Source organism: Aptenodytes patagonicus, chromosome 10 (genome assembly GCF_965638725.1).
Source record: "Aptenodytes patagonicus chromosome 10, bAptPat1.pri.cur, whole genome shotgun sequence".
Taxonomy (NCBI): Eukaryota; Metazoa; Chordata; class Aves; order Sphenisciformes; family Spheniscidae; genus Aptenodytes; species Aptenodytes patagonicus.
In genome coordinates, this window is record NC_134958.1 from 24,152,984 (window position 1) to 24,173,058 (window position 20,075).

Sequence of the window (20,075 nt, forward strand, 5' to 3'; positions counted from 1 at the left end):
GCAAGTCTCGGGCAAGCGCAAGGCAATCAAAAGATAAAAGCTGCACCATATGCAGGAGTCGCTGAGGAACTCAAGGAAACCAAGGTAAAAATTAAAACAGTGGCTTATACTGAATGCTAAGCTTCAAAAAGTATATATTAATTTCACCACAATGTTCTTGCAGTCTCTCAAACTTATACTTTTAGCTCTGTTCTGAGCTGAACATAAGCTGTAACAAACTGTAAAAAAACCTATACAAATATACAAAAAAACAGCTCGAGTATAGGAGACGCGGTTTATCATTAAAGTCGGGGTCTGATCACGTCTACTCTTCTTCAGAGGACTCGCTATCTTCTGCGGGATCTGGTGGCAGGGGGTGAGCTCTGTAAGAAGCGTTATCAATTCAAGAGAGTTAGCAGAACTCGATCAACTCTTGTTTGAAAGGCTAACAAAGCCCTTTTCCTAGAGGCTGGGTGACCTAAATGACTTTAGCCCCAGACTGCACCTTGAGACAGCAGGACTGACACAAGCTACTTCATCCTAAGTGCTAGGAGCCCAGATTGAGCAGCACACACCTACCTTTCAAATGGGAAAGCCTACGTCAGTGCAGAAAACATCATACACTGATACATCCTCAGTCATCCTCTGCGTGTCCTTCTCGACCCAGAGGGCCACATGCAGGTTCCACATCATTTCTAGGAAGCTGAACATTTAACTCCCATTTCACGCCTGCGTTTCAACCCGACTAACGTACCCGTGTGACTGAAAAAAAAACGTTGCACAGTTAAGCGAGTACAGCTCTTGCTTCTTCCAGAACATACTGGGAAACGGTAAGTTGTTTTAGATGGTGACGCTGTGTGTTCTCTGCAGGGTTATCACCACCTGGTCCTTACTCAGCCAAACAAATTTCAAATGGAAGAGATGAAAGTTTTGCAGCACTACAGCGCACATCTTCTGTTTCTCCAAGAGGTAGGATGCGCTTAACAGACTGTCTTTGTTTGCTTGTCCTTCAAGACAATTCAGGGCTTGTTCTTATGGGGGCCCTCCAGACAGTTTAGGATTATCTATATTTGATGAAAAAAAGAAACTTGGCAATTGAGAATAGAGTGTCTGTAAGACCATGTTTCACACTGCTACCTTTTTAGTCAGTAGTACAGCCTACAAGTTCATCTTTGAAGCGACAGCTTGGTAGAGCAATTCCATTTCTGACGTACAGAAGTCGCTAGCAGTCTCCTAAGCTTTTCCGAAACAGAGCTGACAGCTACGGGGAGTCACATCGCTCTCGTCTGTGTGCAAACGAAGCATGTCTGAGCACAGAGAATTTGCCTGAACTACCAATTACTGTGCCCATTTTTAGAAAATACCCACGAGGTCAGTGGAGACGGATGCTGCGTTTTACTGGACTTTGCTGAGAAACGTTATTTCAATGAGGATACGAAGGTTAACAGACATACCGTCAACTTTTCAGCAGTTGCTTGCTCTTTCAAGAATAAATTGTAGTTTCAAAGCAGTCATGGAGGAAAACTAGCCACAATTTGTTTCATCCAAGGATGCACTGACAGCCCTCAGTACACCCCTTGCAGGCAGCCAGGCACGCCGCTCTCGGTGTTATTTGATTGTGCCAGGGATTTTGCTGTTTAATGTCACTCCACAGAGCACACTCTGACAACGCCGGTGCACACTTTCAGAGCACACGCCACAGAGCACCAGATGCAGCGACGACAGCTGCGTGCGTCGCTGCTGCTCTGCAGGCGGTTTTAGCTCTGTTGTTCTTCAGACAGCTTTTTAAAAATATTTTTAAAGGAAGTGAACATTAAGTTCAAGCAGCACATCCTGAGAGCTGGGCTGCAGCCGACCACCGAAACTCCTGAAGCGTACAAAAACCGTTCATTATTGCATTTTGCCTCTCTGGTACACCGAGCGCCCCTTCCCTGCCCGCTAGCCCCAAGGCACAACGCTTCTGCACCTCCTTCTGCCCCGCCTCGTTGCAATTTCGGTTTGTAGGGACTTGCACTGCTGCTTCCAAGGCTGAGGGGGATACCCGCGATTAAACCCTCTCCTGAGAAAGCCCCAGAGGTTCACGGGGTGAGCTGAGGGCGGACCGATGGGGACTGCCGCCCCCAGCCCCCGGGAACCGACACCTACGTTTTGGCGGCCGGCCCCAGGCCGCTACTCCCCGCCGCCTCTCCGCCGGGCGCCCGGTTCTCCTTCTGCGACAGCTGCAGGAACTCGCCGATGCCCTTCTGCCAGGCGGGGGCGGGCCTCACGCACACCGGGTTCCCCCCCACCCGGCGGCCCTCGCCTGCGGGGAGGGCGGCTGTCAGCCCCGCCGCAGGCGGGACGGGGAGGGAGGGAGGGGAGCCCCGGCCGCGCCCCGCTCTCACCTCTCTTGGCGGCCGGCGACGGTCCCGCGTTGCGGCTGCTGGAGCCCAGCACCTTCCGGGGAGCCCGGGCGGCCAGCACTGCGGGGAGAGCGGAGCGGTGAGCGGCGGCTCCGCGGTGCGCCCCCCCCGGCCCCCCCCCCCGCCCCGGCCCGCACCTTTGCGGTAGGCCCCGCCGCAGCCCGCCTTCGTCCGCACCATCCTGCCCCCAGCCGCCGCCGCCGCCCGGCCCGCGCGGGAGATGCCGCCGCCCGCGGGGAAACGCTATTGGCCAGCGCCCGCCAATGGGGGCGCGCCGGGTCTTGCGGGGCCGCTCCCCTCCGTGAGGCGCGGCGCGCGGATCCTCTCAGTCCGCTCCCCTCATCGGGAGTCCCCTCAGCCCGCTCCCCTCAGTGCTGCTCCCCTCATCGGGAGTCCCCTCAGCCCGCTCCCCTCATCGGGAGTCCTCTCAGCCCGCTCCCCTCAGTGCTGCTCCCCTCATCGGGAGTCCTCTCAGCCCACTCCCCTCACCGGGAGTCCCCTCAGCGCGGCTCCCTTCAGCGCCGCTCCCCTCGGCCCGCTCCCCTCATCGGGAGTCCTCTCAGCCCGGTCCCCTCAGCGCCGCTCCGCTCAGGGTTGCTCCCCTCAGCCCCACCTGCTCCTCGGGAGTCCTCTCAGCGCCGCTCCCTTCAGCCCGCTCCCCTCAGCCGCCATCGAGCGTCAACAGCCGCGGCTGCCGCCCGGGGCAGGGAATATCTGTCCCGGACGCACAGGGCCGCCGAAGGCTGCACGGCCGCGGCCCCCGCTCCAGCTCGCCTCCCCAAGCCGGTCAGCCCTTCAGCCCCGGCGCTGCCGCTCGGGAAGGAGGTGGCACACGGGCGTCCCGGTCCTCCCCTCTGTGGCAGCGGGGCTCTCGCTGCCCGCTGCTCCCTCCCCGCCGCCCTCCGCGCTGCGGGGGCTGGCACCCACGTCCCACAGCCCAGCACTGACACTCATCGATACCGCAGCAGTCCGGGGAGGGGGGGGGGGAGAGGAGGAAGAGTGATATTGCTCCCTGTCGTGACAAATTGTGATGGCTGGGCTTGGCTGCGGGCAAGGCTGCCGACACCACCGAGCCTTTCCGAGGGAGGGAAGTCTGTTCCCTTCCCAGGCACTTGCAGAGATGAAGCCTTGGCTCCCAACAGTTTGCTGTCTGCCTACAGCATTTTAAAAAACATATCAGCGAGCCACAGTGGCTGGGAGCACGGAAACCCCCACAGCGTGTCACATTTTGCTCCAAGACTGCCATTAGATGTTTTTTTTCAGCACCAGTGTGAGTTGAGTGTAAGTTCACAGGGAACAGGGTGGGAGAACTGCTCTGGCCAAAAAATGATGTTTCTTCGTGGTCTTTTCCAGCAAGATCTGTTCCTGGCTCAAACGTACTGCAGGACTGAGCAAGCTTCTGGTGGTGGCACATCAATGGATGGGCAGTGCTGGAGGGTAATCCACGTCCCCGGTGAGCAAGGTCCAGGTTCCCGGGGAGCAAGGCAGCAAGCCAGGAGGGACACCGAGGCAGCTCGGGAGCCCAACCAGGCATGGAGCCCGGACACTGGTAGTGCTGGGATGGGACCATTTGTTATCTCGTGCCTCCAGGCTATGCCTGGAGCTCCCTCTGACGTGCAAGTGAAGTCTTGCCATATGAAGATTTAGCTAAGCAGCGCGTAGGGAGGAAGGCCAGGCACTCCCAATTTCAGCAAAAGATCGTGTTATGACAAAGGAAATCACGGTCTCCCCGATGTGAGGCTCCTTTGCGACAGCTGCACCTTGCGAACATGATGTGAGCTGCGTGGGCAGCTGAGGGTCTCGCTGTGCTCTAGTCTGGCAGCTGCTGGGGCTGGAGGCTTTTGCCTTTGTGGAAGCGATGAACCTCACTCTCCGATACTCAGCTGGAGTTGTTTTTTTAAGAAATCACACTGTCCTCGTCCAGTGTGTCCAATGTCTCAGGGATGTTGGTCCCAAATACATTCCCTGCCTTTCCAACAGTTATTGCTCCCTTTATCTTTTAATGTTCATCCTAATGGGTGTTTGCTTAACCAGGCTTTTAGTGCTGGCTTTTTTTTATCAAATGGTGGCGTAATTCTCCATTTCCTTCTATTTTGTGGTGCTGGCACATGTGAAACGTGCGCTAAGAATAATACGTTATTACGTTTGGGATGTGGTTTTGTTTGGTTTTTAAAGAGTGGACTATGACACCCTAAGCCTAACTAAATATTCCCTCCTCTCCCTGCAAGCCCACGTAGAGTGGTGAGCTGCATTTCTTCTTTCATGCAAACTTACACCGCTTCTGCCCTTTGACTTCAGAGGAGTTTTCCGAGCGAGAGAAGAACTGGCTCCACAGATGTTTCCTAACTGTGAGCAAAGGGAAGGGACCGGGTTTCAGAGCTGGGTGTCCCTTTGGCAGCGCTCTGTGATCATCCGTCTGGCACAAGTACGTGGGCTGGCGGGGAAGAGATTCAGGGACACGGTGAATCTGCCTGCGGGTGAGAAAAGCTTCTTATTAAATAGTCTGCTCGTGTTTGTGCAGAGTTCAGAGTGCACCTAGAGATGAGGATGCAGGCAGCGCTTCAGGGAAACAAACCTCCGCCCTGCCTGCAGAGGGAAAGGCGCTGGGATCTCCCACACACCGAGATCACCCTTCCTCGCTGTGCCGGGCTGGGTGCAGGCCGAGGGGGGAGAGTTAGTCCTGGTCCTAGCTGAACCCTCGCCCCTTCCCGTCAGGCTGGGCGGGAGCAGGCAGCTCAGATACGGGGGGGGAGGCAGCAGGCAGCTCGGGGCGCCTTCCCCGTACCCCACGCTCCCCGCCGCGCCCTCCCAGAGCCCTCCATGCTGCCCGGCTCAGCCCCCTCCCTCCCAGCCGGGCCTGGGGAGGATGCTCAGCGAGGGCAGGGGCTGCTGCCGGTCCCCCAGACTCAGCTCATCTTCCTGCCCCATTTCCTCAGCAGCGGGGGGGGGGTGGGGGTGGGACAAGGGCCGCTTTCGCTCGCCTTCAGCCCCGGGGGACTCCCCACGGGGAGAACGGGGGCCGGGGCCCGGAACGGTGGCGCCGCGGCCGCGTTCCCGGGGGGGGGGGGGAGGGTGTTGGGGCGGTGCGGTGCCGTTTCCCTTCCCCCGCGCGGAAGATGGCGGCGCCCAGCCCGCTCCTGGCTTGGTGCGTCCAGCACCTGCGCGGAGACTTCGGGCTAGACGTGGGCGAGGAGGTCGTGAGGTGAGCGGGGCCGGGGGCGCCGTGGCGGGCCCCGCTCCGGGCCGTACCCTCCGCCGGGGCCTAGCCGGTCCCTCCTCCCCGGCCCGCTGTGACAGGCCGCGGTGGCCCCTTGCGTCGCCTCCCGGTCCCTCCCGACCCCATGGGCCAACACAGAGGGAAAATGGTGTTTTCAGAGCCGCTGTCGGGGGACCCGGGGATCTGCGTCCTGGGTTGTCCCTCGGGTGGGTGCCCCGTGAGGGGACCGGGGGGTGGGAGGTGGCGGGGAGGGGTGTGGGGTCGTTGTGGGTAGGTGAGGAAGGGCACGCTGCCGTCTCCTTGTGTTTAAGCAGGAGCTTGTTGGTTTATGGTTAGATTTTTTACGTGACTCGGTGGGAACCGGAGTCTCAGGGTGAATTTTTTAGTGTTTGGCAGGAAGGTCGGGGGGGATGTCACTCTGTGCTGGAAGAGGGGGAGAAAGATAATTTACCTTACATTTTTTTTTCAGTGGAACAGCCACAAGGGATTTCCCAAAGTGTCTGTCTCAAAATTTCACAAGGCTTTCCCAAAGGGCCTGTCTCAAAGTTTGACTCATAAACCCATTTCTTACCATGGTCTCTACAGAAACCTGATCCAAAGAGGAGAGACAAATTGCATACCTGTGCGATTAGACCGTTGGTTTCCTCAGAACAAAAGCCCCCTTACCCATTTTTCTCCATCCCGTCCTCTTGCAGGTATATCTTGTCAATAACAAACGAGGACGAGATCCGTGAGTACGTCGTTGACCTCATTCAGGGGACCGACGGGAAGAAGAGTTGGTTTGTAGAAGAACTGCTGGCCAGGTGGCGGAAATCCTCCCAGCTGCCGTCCGAACCTTTGCCAGCATATCGGAAAAAGGATGGTGAGTGGTACGAGGAGGAAGGAACTGAAGTCTCAAATAAGGTTGTCTCAGTTATTCTGTTTATAAACAATTACATGCCACAAATGCACGTGACTGGTCCTATTTCTGTTCTTCGTGACAGTGTAAAGCCCATTTTCATTCACCAAGTGAGAGTTCAGGGACATCTTTCTCTTGCTGGTAGTTACCCAGCCTTTCTTTGTGCTTACGCACGCTTCCAGAGACTTCGGAAGTGCCTCGGGCTGCAGACCAAGCGAAAAAGGGTAAACGCAAAGGGAGGAACAAGCAGGAGACGCCTTTGTACGCTGAGCCAAGTGCACATGTGGAGGAAGTAAAAACCCCCCTCGACCTGGCCAAGGTGAGTGTGTCTGGTACGCGAGGACAGGCTGTGTGTCACTGGGTGCTGAGGACACACTTTGAACCTGGGTCGTGGGGAAAGGTAATATCAAACACTCCAACAAAAGATGTGATTGGAAAATGGAAATAAGCTTTCAGAAATACGAATCCTTCATTATCAAAGTTATGACGCAGGGGATTAGGTACCTGATTAAGTGTGTTTGTGTTTCCCAGCTACATCACTGGGTCTAATAAATGCTTGCCTCCCCCTGCAAACCTTGTCTTGTCTTATACGCAGCACAGCTTCTGTGAGATATACGTTTGTGTGTCTTTGTTCACTCACAGACAGCATGCAGCGTGGCAGCCGCAGGCTATAACCTGGGCAAATGCTTTGGCAGCCGTTGGGATAAGCAGGGGTCCCACTCGCTACAACTGTCAGCGAGTTGTACGGTCGCCCAGTTGCAATGAGAGGGGCGGCTGTTCCCGTGCATCGACTGTTCAAAGCTGACTGCGGATTTGGACAGGGGGTGCTCGTACCCTGCGTGTGTGTCCAGGAGTCTCACTGCTGTGGGGCAAATAATATGAGGATGGGGAGAAAAATTGTGTATGTTTGTGTCTATAACTAAGAGTAAAATAATCACCAGGTAGCGACTATGTCAAAATGGATTTTACTCCCCCCAAAGAGTATGAGAGAGTGGACAGTGGAAGTAGGTGCTGTAATTAGTAATGAAAGGTATTTCATTAAAGCAGAGGTGTGAAGGTTGAGAAATTAAGGAAGCCGCCAAGTGGGTAGAACATTCCTTCTTGCTGTATTTAAAACTTCCCAGTCACGCTGAATAAAGCTTTAATTGGCAACTGAAATATTTCAGGCTGCTTCAGAGAGGAAGCCTTGGGCGCTAGATAGAGGAATCCGAGAGCTGTAGCTAGTTCCTTTCCACTGAGCAGCAGCTCTGGTTTGGCCCTTTCCCTCTCGGGTTCAGCTCCACTCCTGCACCTCTAGTGTTGAGACTGAGATGTTCAATTTTGTGGAGACATATTTTTTGCAGTATTCATAAACAGTCTGAGCTGCAATGAAAGAAACTGCAAAATAAGAGCATAGAAACGCTAAAAACCAGGAAATCCTGCTATTTTCAAGCAGCACAAGGCCACGCAGCAGGCAGTAGTTGCCTTTCTCTGTGATAGTTAACTAACTTTTTGCAGCAGACTTGCTTTCCATTCAGCAGAACCATTTCCCACAGTCAGCACATCAAATATGGCGATCTTTGCTGTTAAATGTCATTGTAATTGCCTAGGCTTAGTTTCTGGATTTTATTTCTGGTGTAGTGGGTTTTGACTCAGAGCTGCTTGTTGGGAACCCAAGCTCCTTCCTTAGGTACGGATCCAGCTGTACAGCTGCGGTCCCAGGTTGCATCAAATACAGCAGATGCTCTGTTGCTGTCTGAAGTGTGAGTGTGCTCCGCAGCAATAAGCGTGTGGATGTGCAGTGCGCTTGACTTGCATCGTTAGACTTGCAGTGGAGTCCTTCATGCTATAAATCAAGCGCGTTGCACTTCTCAAAATTAAATTCCATGATTTATCTGGGTGCGACCCTGACTAAGCAACACCGAAATCCTGAAAGTCAGGGTCGCACCTGGATAAATGGTGGAACTTAAAGTTACGTTTTTCAGTTGAGGTTTTTGTAGCAGGGAAGCTGCAAATACTTAAAAAATTTGTAAAAGTGTTTGTTTGAAAGATAAAAAACCCACGTTTTTTGAACTGGGGGTTAAAAATGGACAGTGGTGTTCCATTTCCTTGTAGTTCTCTTCTAAACTAATTAAAAAGAAAACTGAGAAAGCTCTGTCAAAGTTTGCTTTATCTGTTTTTTTTTTTTTCCCTAACAGTAGTGTTTGGATCTGGCAGTGTCAGTAAAGCCAGTTGGGCGGAACTGGGGGGACTGGAAATGCTGCGCCCACTTGTCACTAAAGCAGTAGCCTGCTGCTATTGAGAGCAGAGCTGGTAAAAAGAGTCAAGAGAAGAGGTGTCCTAATGCCACAGCATGGCACCGTCACTGAGAAAAGCAGCGTGGGAGGATGTAGGACGTAGAAGCGGCGCTAGCTGAGGTGTGGGTCAGGGAGCAGGAGCGATCCTCTAGCATGCAGCAGGCAGAGAAAGCGAGTTGTATTCTGTAGTGAAGGAAAACAGGCTTTCTGGGAAAGGGTTTCCGAGAAATCCTCTTTTCTATTGTTGAGAGAGACTGCGGAGAGGAGAGGCAAAGAAAAGCTGCGCTTGAGCTGCAAGACGATTTTCAAGTGTGTCACAGATACGACAACTAAAGGCCAGAGTGTGCATTTATTTTGGAGTGCTGCTTGCTGAACTAGATAAGGGTAATAAGTCCTAGTCTTTCTTAGTCACGGCTAGCATGCAATTCACATTTGAAACCAGTCTCATCTAGTGTTATGAGATAGGTTTGTGCCTGGAGTGTGTTGTGCTTACTTTTCAAAGCATCTGTTTTTGAGTATTGCCAGAGAAATGGTAGCAATTGGCTTTGTTCTGTTCCCCTGGAATGATTTCTGTGCTTGTAATTAATTCCTGCAATTAACTTCTCAACAGTTCACTTCTCGGCCGGTACCTGCTGGAGGTGTCGGGTGGGAGGAGGAACCCTTTGTTTCTTTGATCAAGGTGTAAGGTCTGAGGGAGAAAGCAGAGAATTCCGCTATTAGGTTATTAATCCAGCCATCATCTAAAATATCTTGCTTTGTTTCTGATGAGGGTTTCTCTACTTCGGCCTGACCCAAAGCTTAGTCCCTGACCCAAAGCCTGACCCAATGCAGTCCCTGATTGAAACTCAGAGAGGTGAATCACAGAATCACTGATGCCAAGTCATGAAATGAGGGGAAGAATTTACATTACAGCTAAATACTTGAACATGCAGCGCATGGAAAACCTCTGCTCAGGTGGCTGTGCCGGGTGGAAAACGTAAAAAATGCTGGGTGGTGAACTGGCTGCGAATGAAGAGGTCCTGCTGCCACCTGCAACCTGCTCTGTTTCTGGGGATAGGCACACACAGGACTTCCTAGTTACAAACAGGGCATTGCCATAATCTAAATAGCCCTTGAAAATAAATCTGGGGTAGCTTAGCTGCTGTTTGAAGCTGTTAAACGCCCGTGAGTTGATATTGCAGGTCCGGAGGACTGACAGCACGCCTGCCATCTCGACCCAAGCAGTTTTAGCTTTCAGAGGCAGCAAACATCAAGTGGATGAGCAACATCCTTATGTCTTTGCTTTGTTTAGATTCCTTGGTCCTTTTCTGGCAGGCCTAAGCTTGTCTTTCTGTTGAATCTGGGGTCTGGTCCAAGTTTCATTCCGGTTAGGCAGAATAACACTTGTCTGAGTCTCCCCAGCCTATTCAAGGGTCAGTGCTTTCTCTTTGCTGCTGGTGTTGCACTGTGAATACAGTTTGTTTATTTTTTCGCTTCGCAGGCACAAGAGAACAGCAGTGGAGTCAGCAGCAGTAGCAATTCCTCTAAGAAGAAGCCCAAATATGTCAGCCTGTACACCAAGGAGGGGCAAGACAAGCTGGCCGTCCTGATCCCTGGGCGTCACACCTGCGAGTGCCTGGGCCAGAAGCACAAGCTCATCAACAACTGCTTGGTTTGCGGGCGCATTGTCTGCGAGCAGGAGGGCTCTGGACCCTGCTTGTTCTGTGGTGCTCTGGTTAGTAACGGGGTGGTTTTTATTTGCTGTGCTTGAACGTGGTGTAGTTTTCTCAGGGCTTTGAAATGGCCTGGGGCTGAATTAGCCTCTCAGATCAAAGTTCCCCTAGCAAAGTTCTCCAAGCTCTAAAGCTGGGCAGGAAAGAACCTGTACTATCTCCTTCTAGGGGAAGGAGAACTGCTGTGGCTTTAAGTCACTTCGTGTTTCTTTTATGATGTGCCGCATCAGAGAGTGGAGAGGTTTCCCTCATAATTTACATCACTTTAGAGGTTGCCTGATTTATGACAGTCTCCTGTGGCTGTCCTGTGCGTCACGCTAGTGTCCAAAATGTGTGCAAGGCTTCAGCCCCATCCTGGGCACAGCCCTGGTAGCCTTGTAAGGGGCAGGAGACATGGCCAGGGCCAGTGTGCTGACTTTTCTTCAACACTTGTGCAGTGTGCATCATTTGGGATACCTGTTACACCCTGTGTTTGGTTGAAAGGGCACCTTTTGGAGAAAGGGGGCGAGTTAATGACTGCAGATTAAGTAAAGTTAACTTCAGGAGAGAGGAAAATATTGGTTGGATGAAGAAAATGTTTTAAATCAGATGGGTTGCTATCTTTAAAGACCTGTTTAACTCCAAGTGGCCAACCAGGAGAGAGGACCTCTGTGTTAAGCATTGTTCATCTGCTCGGGGAGGTTCTGAGTGCATTTCTCATCCTTTGAGATCACCTAGCAGTGTGCCCGCCCACAGAACCGAGAAAGACCAAGCTGTACATTTCTCATGGATTGCTTTTAGTGAAGAACGAACTTTCAGGATTCTCCCCATGTAAATAACATCAAAGGGAAGGAGGTGTGGACTATCTTGGCCATTTTAAACAGCTTACCCTGAGCTGTTGTCCATGGCTCTGAAGCTGGAGGCATGTGATGTCCTTCCTAAGTCTTAATTTTCTTTTTTTTTTTCTTCAGGTGTGCACTAAAGAAGAGCAGGACATTCTTCAACGGGACTCAAACAAGAGCCAGAAGTTGCTGAAGAAGCTCATGGCAGGTCAGTAGCAATTACATACCTGTAATATAATGAATCCAATCAGTTATGCAACAGCAGGAGCCCTCCTCTGCCTCACTGTGCTACGGTTGCCTTGATGTGTAGGAATGAGAGTGTGTGTGTCCTGGTGTGTAAATTGTCTAGATCCATTCATCTGAATTATAAAGAATTGTTGGCACAGTCTAAAGGTAATTCTTTCTTGGGAGCTGGCACTTGAATTTTTCTCTGGGATGTAAATTGCCAGGACAGTTTGTGAACTCTGTTTGCTTCAGACTTTACTGAGCCACTTGCCCCCGTTGCTGCACGGTGTTTGTGGTGGGCATTAAAAGATGGCTGGAAAGCCGGCTCCTTGTATCCTCGCAGCAAGTACTCGGCAGCATTTGTGGACTTCAACAGAGGTGATAACTGCGAGTGTCAAATGGCAGCGTATAATGTCCTTACTCAGAAGCCCCAAGGCTGCTCGTTAGGCATTCCTGAATCAATCACATGAACTGGATCGTTGGAGCAGTCCTTGAAAATTAGGATAAGTCTCATGTGGAATGTGTGCTGTGGAAGATGAAGTGCTGCTGTCTGATTTGCTGGATCTGGAGAGGTGGTGGTTAATATTTTCTAATGAGTCTTCTTGTCTAACACTTATCTTGGGAGCTAAAAATAGGAACAGAGCCAAGGAAAGCAAGAGGAAATAATACCCAGTCTCCCAGTGAAGACCTGTGCATTATGGGGATGTTTGAGTGTAGCTGAAATATAGCCAAGGTCACAGTGTTCTTGGTTGAAAAATACACTTTGCTGAGGAACTGGGGAAATATTTACTCTGGGTCTCGGTGTCAACTTCTCTTTAGAGCTGCTGAGATGGCAGGAGGTTCTGTAAGTCCTTGAGAATAACACCTGATCACAGAGTTGGTCTGTTGATAATCTTCCCGTAGAGATCCTGATGTATTTCAGGATCCCCTTTTCTTACCCATTTTATCGGTTTTCCCTTCTGCCCCTGCCAGGTCTTGCTTTGTGCGTTATCTGTGTAGGTGAAAGCTGAAACATGGATAGCTATTTGTCTCGGGAGTGAAAAAATGTGGATCAGTGACGACAGGGAAATACAGGCTTTTTAGTTTCCCTGAAATAAAGGCGTTAGCCTGCATGATGTCTTCTGTGAAATACATTGGTTTGGCCCATTGTGGGTTTGATGCAAACCTTTTTTTCCCCCACCTTTTGTTTGTTTGTTTGGGTTTTGGGCCCTTGCCAGAAATGGTAAGAAAGAAGAGATCGTTGCTGGGAATAGATTTCTCCATCTCTAACAATAGCTGGTCTGAAAAACCTGCTGAGGTATGTTGAGGGAGGATTTCATTTGCGAGAGGCTCATACAGCAGCAGACAGAAGGCTTGCTCTGTGCGTAACTGGCAATTGTCAGTGATCTGTTGTGACCGAGAGTCTCTTTGTGGAGGTGAAAACACTTAGGAGAGAATTTGGCTTTTAGGAGGGGACTCAAGGCCTGCTGTTGGTGATGGGCGGAATTTGGACTGCCCAAATTGTTAGGGGAGGGTGAAGGAGAATCAAAGACCAAGACCTTGTCTCTAAACACTACCTAGACGTTGTCACTGCGGTATTTAAATGCTTCCTCCTATTTGGAGGAAGGAGTCTGTGAAAGGGGTTGGGGGGAAAATCGGGCCTTGAAGCGGGTTTGGAAAGGTGCTGATCTTCGTGCAACGTTCTTCTTTTAGCTCCTTGAATGGCATTTGTTGTAGGGGGCATTTCTGCAGCCAGCCCCACCAAGGCTGGGCTTTAGACAACCAGCCCGTCCCTGACTATTGAGCTGTGCTTTATTTTCTATCTCAGGTGCTGAAAGTTCAGGGAATTTGGATGCCATAAGCAAGGACTTACTGCCTCGACAAGAAGCTAGACTCAAAGCAGGCGTGGAGATGGCTGTGAAACACAAAGACAAGTTGTTGGAATTTGACAGGACGAGGTAAGATACTAGCTGTGAGACTATTGTGAAATAACATAAATTGTCTGGCAGGCTGAGCTGCCTTTAACAGAAAAGTTAGCAAGTTCCTTCTAAAACCTGGGCTGTAGCTACAGACACCTTAACGTTGGTGTTTGGTGGAACAAGAGTGAACCCCTCGAATGGGTCCTGTTTGAATGTCCTCGCTTTGTGTCCCTGACAGTCTCTCTCTCTGGAGAGGACAGAAGGGACTCGGTAGGAAGGCAGGTTTGGGGCAGGCAGTGCTGTGTCACTGTCCTGCTGTCCTTATCTTCTACCATTACGGTTGTTTCTCACCAGCGTGCGTCGAACCCAGGTCATCGACGATGAATCAGATTACTTTGCCACGGACTCCAACCAGTGGCTTTCCAAGCAGGAAAGGGAGGCCCTCCAGAAGAGAGAGCAGGAACTGCGGGAGCTGCGTCACGCCTCTCGGCTTGCCAAAAAAATCACCATCGACTTCGCTGGCAGGCAGATTCTGGAGGAAGACAATAGCATGGCTGAATACCACAGCAAGTGAGTGAGAACTGGCAGCGCGAAGGCATGCCCGAGAGCAGGGAGGTGAAAATCGTTACGGATGGTGGTCTGGCTGAATCTAGAAGAGCGAGTGTGAGGAAGGCTGAGCAAGCCGTTCCCTTGGAGGGCACTTCCGACACTAGGATGCAGTTTTGCGTTCTTTTCTTCCTTGAGGGTCTTTTTGGCTTGCAACATATCATCTCTTTCAGCGCAGCTCTGCTGAGACCCCCCTCCAAAGCCCAACTGTGCGAGGCTTACACGGGGTTTCAGTAGCTGGCACATCTGTTAAAAATAAAGCTGCCCTGGAAAGAGATGTTGCAGAAGGCCTATCTCAACAGAACCAATTCATCTCAAAGTCAAACCAGGCTGAGTTTCTGCGGTAGATAGGAGTGACTGTTCAAATTAGAAATCAGACCTAGCAAGGAAATCGTTTAGCTAGGGGAGGTGGTAAAAAAATGCTTTGGGTCAGGAATGTTTGTGTGGGGAGAAGGGAGACGTTGCCAGGGGGAAGCAGGGAATTTTCATGCCTCTTGTTTGTGCTTGCAGACTGGATGAAACCATCGAAGCCATTAATTGTGGCACGCTGAGCAAGCCAGCTGGGAGCCCAGAAGCAAAGACGACTCTGAGTTCTGGTGTTTTAGTGAATCCTCGTCTTCTTCAGCCTGCTCCTTTGGTCAGCATGGGTTGAATGACTTATACCAGAGTAATAACTAACTTTGGGAGAGCTGAGCTTAAGAATTGTGAATTCTAGCATGTTTGTGGTACCTCTTTCCTCCCCTGTGTCTGGGAGATCCTCATTAGCCATCTGAGTTGGGGACAGAAAAGGTTTACTAATGCCCTGCTCTGTTCCCTGCTCTTGGGAGGTTTGGTTTATCTGAGTTTTCTGAGTTTTAGTTTCCTACCTCCTCTTCAGGAACTTGAAAGAATTTCTGAGAGTCAGCCTAAGGTTGTGTCCTTTTTCAGCTCCGTTTATGAAGCCTTTTCTGCCAGATTTCCAGTTTCCAAAGGGCATGATCTCTACCCTAATTCCACTTTAATCGGGGTGTTCCTGGTGTATGCTAAGCATTTGGAGGTTCAACGATTCCCAGTTTTGAGTGTTGATGGCTGTGAATATGCTTTGAAAATTGTATCTTCCTGTGAATGCTTTGAAACACCAGCAGGTAGATTTATTCTTTAAATCCGTAGCTGTGATGCTTAGAAAGGAAAAGCCACACAGAGCGGAGCATGACCTTGCTTTTCCTCCTGCCAAACTATCGCATGGAAGCGCAGCGAGCTTGCAAGGAAGGAGGAGTGATCCCAATAAAAGTAATACCTTTGTCCTTAAATGAAGGAAAACTCAGATAGGATTTGCACTTGATGTACGTTTTTCCTAGAGAGGTGCTAACCTTTTTCTTGTTTCTTTTGAACACACTGAAGTGGGTGGACCAAACTGGTTTGCTCCCACACCGGAAAGCCATCCATTCCATGGATGCTGGAAATGAGTCTGGCTCGGAGCGGAACAGGTTGCGGATTCAGGATCGAGAGTTGCAGGAGATCTCGGATGATGGTTGGTGCCTCAGCATGCACCAGCCTTGGGCTTCCTTACTCGTAAGAGGAATCAAAAGGTAAAGGGGTGGCCTGAACTGTGTTGTATCCTGACCAGCTCTTCCTTCGTAGGTGAGCTGGGAAGTTGTGTTCCTCAGAGGACCTCTGTGGACTTGCTTGCTTTGTACAGTGCCTGATACCTACCGACAGCTCCAGGTTTGGAAGCCGTGCTTCCTCGTCCGCTGTACTGATGGTTTGAGAAGCCTGATGAATTGGTTTTTCATGGGAGTAGCTAACCTGGAAGGTACAAGTTTCTTCACAGTGTGTAAGTTTAGAGAGAGGCTGAGATTTCTGCACTATAGTTGGGGCGTACCTTTCTGGAATTTGGAAGGTAAATAAGCTGAAAATATGAAATATGTTCTTCTGGTCTTTTTGTCCATCGTAGAGAAGCCAAAAGGGGCACAAGGCTTTGTCTGAAAAAAAACCCAACCACACGCACACACCCCTTGCCACCACCTTCTCCCTCTGGGCTAGGAATCAGTTTACAAAGAGAAGCACCTTCAGCACAGCATCCCTGACTTGTTAATTCACCTTTCCTACCACTAATACAGAACAAAGAATCTTCCTTAGCCTTCTTTTTCCTTCACAGAATTTTTCATTTTAGAGAGCAAAGCTTTTTGACTTCCCAAGGTAAAGATGCTGTAAATCTTAATGTGCCCGGCTTCTGCATCCAGGTGATCTGGGGATGCTGTCAGCCGCTCCGATACAGCTGCAGCATTGATGCCTAGTGCCCATGCTGGGATCCCCGAGAGCTGCAGCTAACAACTTCATACAGATGCATGGTCTGTTATTACTCCCTAGATTGCATGCTTACTGTGTGTAACTTCTTGAGCTTGTAAGGGAATGGTATGAGCAGATCGTCCTACGCACGTCCGACATACTGCTGTACTTGCAGGGGATTGATGTCCTTTTTTGCTGTTGCTCTAAAGCAGTGAGGACGTGCTCTGCTTGTGGCATAATTTCTTGCCCATCTCAGCTTTTCTCTGTAGTGCTGACATGTTGTTTGAGTTTAAATAGTCAGGGCAAAGCTTAACAGCAGGAATTGTGTAGCGAAACATTCAACTGAAAAATCTGTCCGTGTGGGTGATTTCTGCTGAAATTTAAGTCCTAAATTCTCCTTTGTTCTCTAGGGTGGAGGGCAGGACCTGGTACACATCTCATAGAGGGCGGTTATGGATTGCAGCTACTGCTAAAAGACCTTCCCCTCAGGAAATCTCTGAACTGGAGACCACCTACAGAATGCTGCTCCGGAAAGGTGAACTTCTCTCCTTGGATCTTTGTATTATTTGGTACATTGAGCCACGTAATGAGCAGTGTCAGAAAGCCCTCTCTGCTGAGCAGTTATTACTGCTTCACTTTTTAACCTTCTCTTCTTGAAATTCTCTTCATCCTTTCTGCATTTCGTCGGCCGAATGGGTATGGTGGCAGACTTTAACTCCATCCTTTAGCTGGTCAAGTACTCCAAGCACAAACACCGGCGAATTGCACCTGACTTCTGTGATAGCTTTTGATAGCAAAGGGCTTCATTTTATTCTTGGCTCAAGCAACAAGCTATCGAGTGTGTGCTTGCGTGCGTGAAGTGGCTTGTGCTTCAGTCAGTTTACAGTGATGTTAAAGGCTTTTCATGTATTGTGACCTTGCAGAAATCAGGATTGAAAAGCTGCAGGTTCTCAGGAAGATGTTATTCTCTCACGTGGGTAGGAGGATGCTGGTGGCTGCGCTGCACGCCTCTTTGCGTGGTGTTTCTGCACGTCATCCAGCTTAAATGTCACACAGCAGGATTGCCTGCTCCCTCATCAGAGCCAGGAGCTCTTCCTGCACTGTATGTTCCTCTGTCTGAAGCTAAGCAGGGAAAGGTGTATATATAATTAAATCTCCCAGCCTTAGTCCTGTCATGGTGAAGATCCTGAGCTGGAAAAAGAACGACGGGGTGTTAAAATTGCTGTATGTTTTCTTGTTCCTCAAAAAGTAGAAGTGCACAGAGGAGAGGGAAGGGCACCTGGGGGTTAGGAGACCCCAGCTATGTGTGTGGGGATGTGGGCCCCTTTAAGAGATATTTCTTTTGATGCAGATGTGGAATTTCCAAGCGATTATCCCTCAGGGTGCCTCCTAGGCTGTGTGGACATGACTGACTGTTTATCACAAGAGCAATTTAATGAGCAGGTGAGTACAGCAAATAAACCTTTACGAGCTTGCGATAGCCAGCAAACTTTTAAAGTAGTGTAACTCACCTCCATGACGTGCTCTAGTGAAGACGTTGAATGGAGATTTTAGACTGCGATGGGCGAAGACGTGACTGCCACGCAGTCTTGTTTGGCTAGAAAGAGAATGTACTGAGAAAATGCATTTCAGCAATGGTGGAAGGGAGCGGTGGACTAATACAGACTAAATCCATCGTCAGCCTCTCTGGCAGTGAGGTAGTTTGGTTGAAACTAGTTTCTCACATACTCTGAAACTCCTTTTCGATAAGGACTCACGCCTGTTTAATTAAACCAACACTAGCTTGAGAGACCATACTGCACGGGCTCGTGAGAGCTGTTGCTTCCCTTGCTGCAATGGACAGATGTGCACCAGGATGCTGTGGCTGTGCTGGACTGTGGAAGACTGGAATCTGCAATGCATTAATGTTGTATTTCTGGTTTTCATCCTCGTTTGGCAAACTTGGGAGCTTACATCTTACCTCGATGTGACTTCTAAAGTGCTGATTATTTCTCTTGAATCTTCATGGTGTCCTAATAGGAAGAATTGCTCCAAGTTTTGCCCAGCCAGGCAGCAATTTTTTGCTACCTCTGGGTATAACTACGCTGATCTTCCCATCTCAGGGAGGACTCTGGATTAGGAGGGGTCAATTACCTATTTGGCTGCTTTTGGAGTGCAGCAAACAACTCCGTGAGCACAGCCAGCGGAGACTTTGCAATTATTGGAGTGATTTGTGTGGCAGAGGATGTGAAGGGCCTGGAAACTCAAGACAGCCTGGAAGCGTGGAAAACTCTGCAGCAATGGTGGTGATGTGCCATGGGACCTTGTCCCTGGCCCTGTGGTACCAGCGCGATCAACTACTCTGGTATAAGAAAGGGTAGCTTGACCCAAGCAGAGGCATCTAGGTCTGTAGCTGCTGGAACTGCCTGGTGCTTATTCCTGGAGCTGGAGGTCACCGTGGCCTCACTGGTGAGAGTTGTGCTCTGGTTGGGGCACCGAGTCACCAGGAGAAGGAGCTGTGGGAGGAGGTGAGCGCCCTCCCACCAGGGAGGGTGGACAGGAGAGCTGCAGGGTCTTCATGGCGACCGTGCAGGGAGGACATCCAGAGCCCCTAGATACAGGGAAGAAGGGACAGCTGGAGATTACAGTGGATTAAGACTCCCAAGAGAGGTTTGAGTGGCCTTTTGCTGAATGAGGCAGGTCATTTGGTGACCAGGGATGCAGATAAGGTTGAGGTACGGAGGCCGCCTTCACCTCAGGCTTCCCCAACAAGATCTCCCAGAGATCTCGTGCCTAGAGGCAGGGTTCAAGGAGGAGAGGGACTACCTGTAGCGAAGGGAGATTGAATCAGGAGTCTTTTGAGAAATCTCAACCCGTACAAGTCCATGGGTGCTGATGGTGTGCATCCAAATGTGCTGAGAGTGTTGGCAGGTGTCTTTGTGAGGCCACTCTTACCTTGGAACGGTTATGGAGATCAGGAGAGGACCCTGATAACTGTAGAAAGATGACTACTACATCCATCTTTAAAAAGGGAAGGAAGGATGATCCTGGACACTTCAGGCCAGTCAGCTTCCCTTTGGTCTCTGGGAAATCCATAGAGCAATTCCTTTTGGAAGCCAGTTTTGGGCACATGGAGGAGAAGTACATTGGGAATAGCCCATGTGGGTTTACCTAGGGGTAAAATCATGCTTGCTTAACCTGATTGCCTTCTATGATCCAATAGTTAGAGTGGTGAATATCTTTTACTTTGTATTTAGCAAGGCTTTTAGCCTGGTCTCCTACAGCATGCACATATCCAAGATGCATCATTATAGTGTGGGTGGGTGGACTTCTAGGGCTGACAACTGGCTGGGTCATCGGCCTTCAAAGCGCAGTGGTGGTTGCCTCGTAATCTCTTTGGAGGCTGGTCACAGGTGGTGCTCCTCAGGGCTTTTTCCTCAAACTTCTCCTGTTTAATACATTTAGCAGTGACCTGGAGGGGGAGATGGAGTGCCCCATAATGAGTGTTTGAATGCTGCTCTTGGGGAGAGCAGTAGGCATGCTCAGCAGCAGGGCTGCCATTCAGAGGAACCTCGACAGGCTGGAGGAAGGTGCTGGCACAGTATTCCTGAAGGCCCAGTGCCAAACCCTGCACCTGGAGTGGACTAACCCCCTGCATCGGTGCTGGGGAGCGGCTCTGCTGAAGAGGCACTGGGGATTTTGGCAGCCAGCGAGCTGAACAGGAGCCCTGGCAGCATGATGGCCCAGTGTGGCCAGTAGAAGTGATTATTCCTCTTTGCTCAGCATTGGTTAAA

General features: G+C 50.6%; 2 protein-coding genes across 2 annotated transcripts in view; one reads left to right on the forward strand and one right to left on the reverse strand.

Annotated features, from left to right (window-relative positions):
• Nucleotides 1-244: 244 nt before the first annotated feature.
• PCLAF (PCNA clamp associated factor) lies at nucleotides 245-2,563 on the reverse strand. Its single transcript, XM_076348750.1, has 4 exons — nucleotides 2,519-2,563; nucleotides 2,364-2,441; nucleotides 2,125-2,281; nucleotides 245-362 (listed from the first exon to the last, which is right to left on the reverse strand). The coding sequence occupies exons 1-4, from the start codon at nucleotides 2,559-2,561 to the stop codon at nucleotides 305-307; spliced, it is 336 nt and encodes a 111-aa protein (XP_076204865.1). The 5' UTR covers nucleotides 2,562-2,563; the 3' UTR covers nucleotides 245-304.
• Nucleotides 2,564-5,471: 2,908 nt separating this feature from the next.
• TRIP4 (thyroid hormone receptor interactor 4) overlaps nucleotides 5,472-20,075 on the forward strand; it is a 34,040-nt gene continuing 19,436 nt past the window's right edge. The window contains exons 1-11 of the mRNA XM_076348624.1: nucleotides 5,472-5,583; nucleotides 6,294-6,460; nucleotides 6,679-6,815; nucleotides 10,253-10,486; nucleotides 11,435-11,513; nucleotides 13,338-13,467; nucleotides 13,783-13,998; nucleotides 14,545-14,671; nucleotides 15,415-15,602; nucleotides 16,713-16,837; nucleotides 17,654-17,745. Coding sequence (XP_076204739.1) covers nucleotides 5,498-5,583; nucleotides 6,294-6,460; nucleotides 6,679-6,815; nucleotides 10,253-10,486; nucleotides 11,435-11,513; nucleotides 13,338-13,467; nucleotides 13,783-13,998; nucleotides 14,545-14,671; nucleotides 15,415-15,602; nucleotides 16,713-16,837; nucleotides 17,654-17,745 — 1,581 coding nt within the window. The 5' untranslated portion in view covers nucleotides 5,472-5,497. The remainder of the gene's footprint in view (nucleotides 5,584-6,293; nucleotides 6,461-6,678; nucleotides 6,816-10,252; nucleotides 10,487-11,434; nucleotides 11,514-13,337; nucleotides 13,468-13,782; nucleotides 13,999-14,544; nucleotides 14,672-15,414; nucleotides 15,603-16,712; nucleotides 16,838-17,653; nucleotides 17,746-20,075) is intronic.

Coding starts and splice junctions, on each gene's coding strand:
- PCLAF (XM_076348750.1), bottom strand. CDS start 2,561: ATGGTGCGGACGAAGGCGGGCTGCGGCGGGGCCTACCGCAAAG. Junction 2,442..2,518: donor CGGCGGGGCCTACCGCAAAG/GTGCGGGCCGGG, acceptor CTCTCCCCGCAG/TGCTGGCCGCCCGGGCTCCC. Junction 2,282..2,363: donor GTCGCCGGCCGCCAAGAGAG/GTGAGAGCGGGG, acceptor CCCTCCCCGCAG/GCGAGGGCCGCCGGGTGGGG.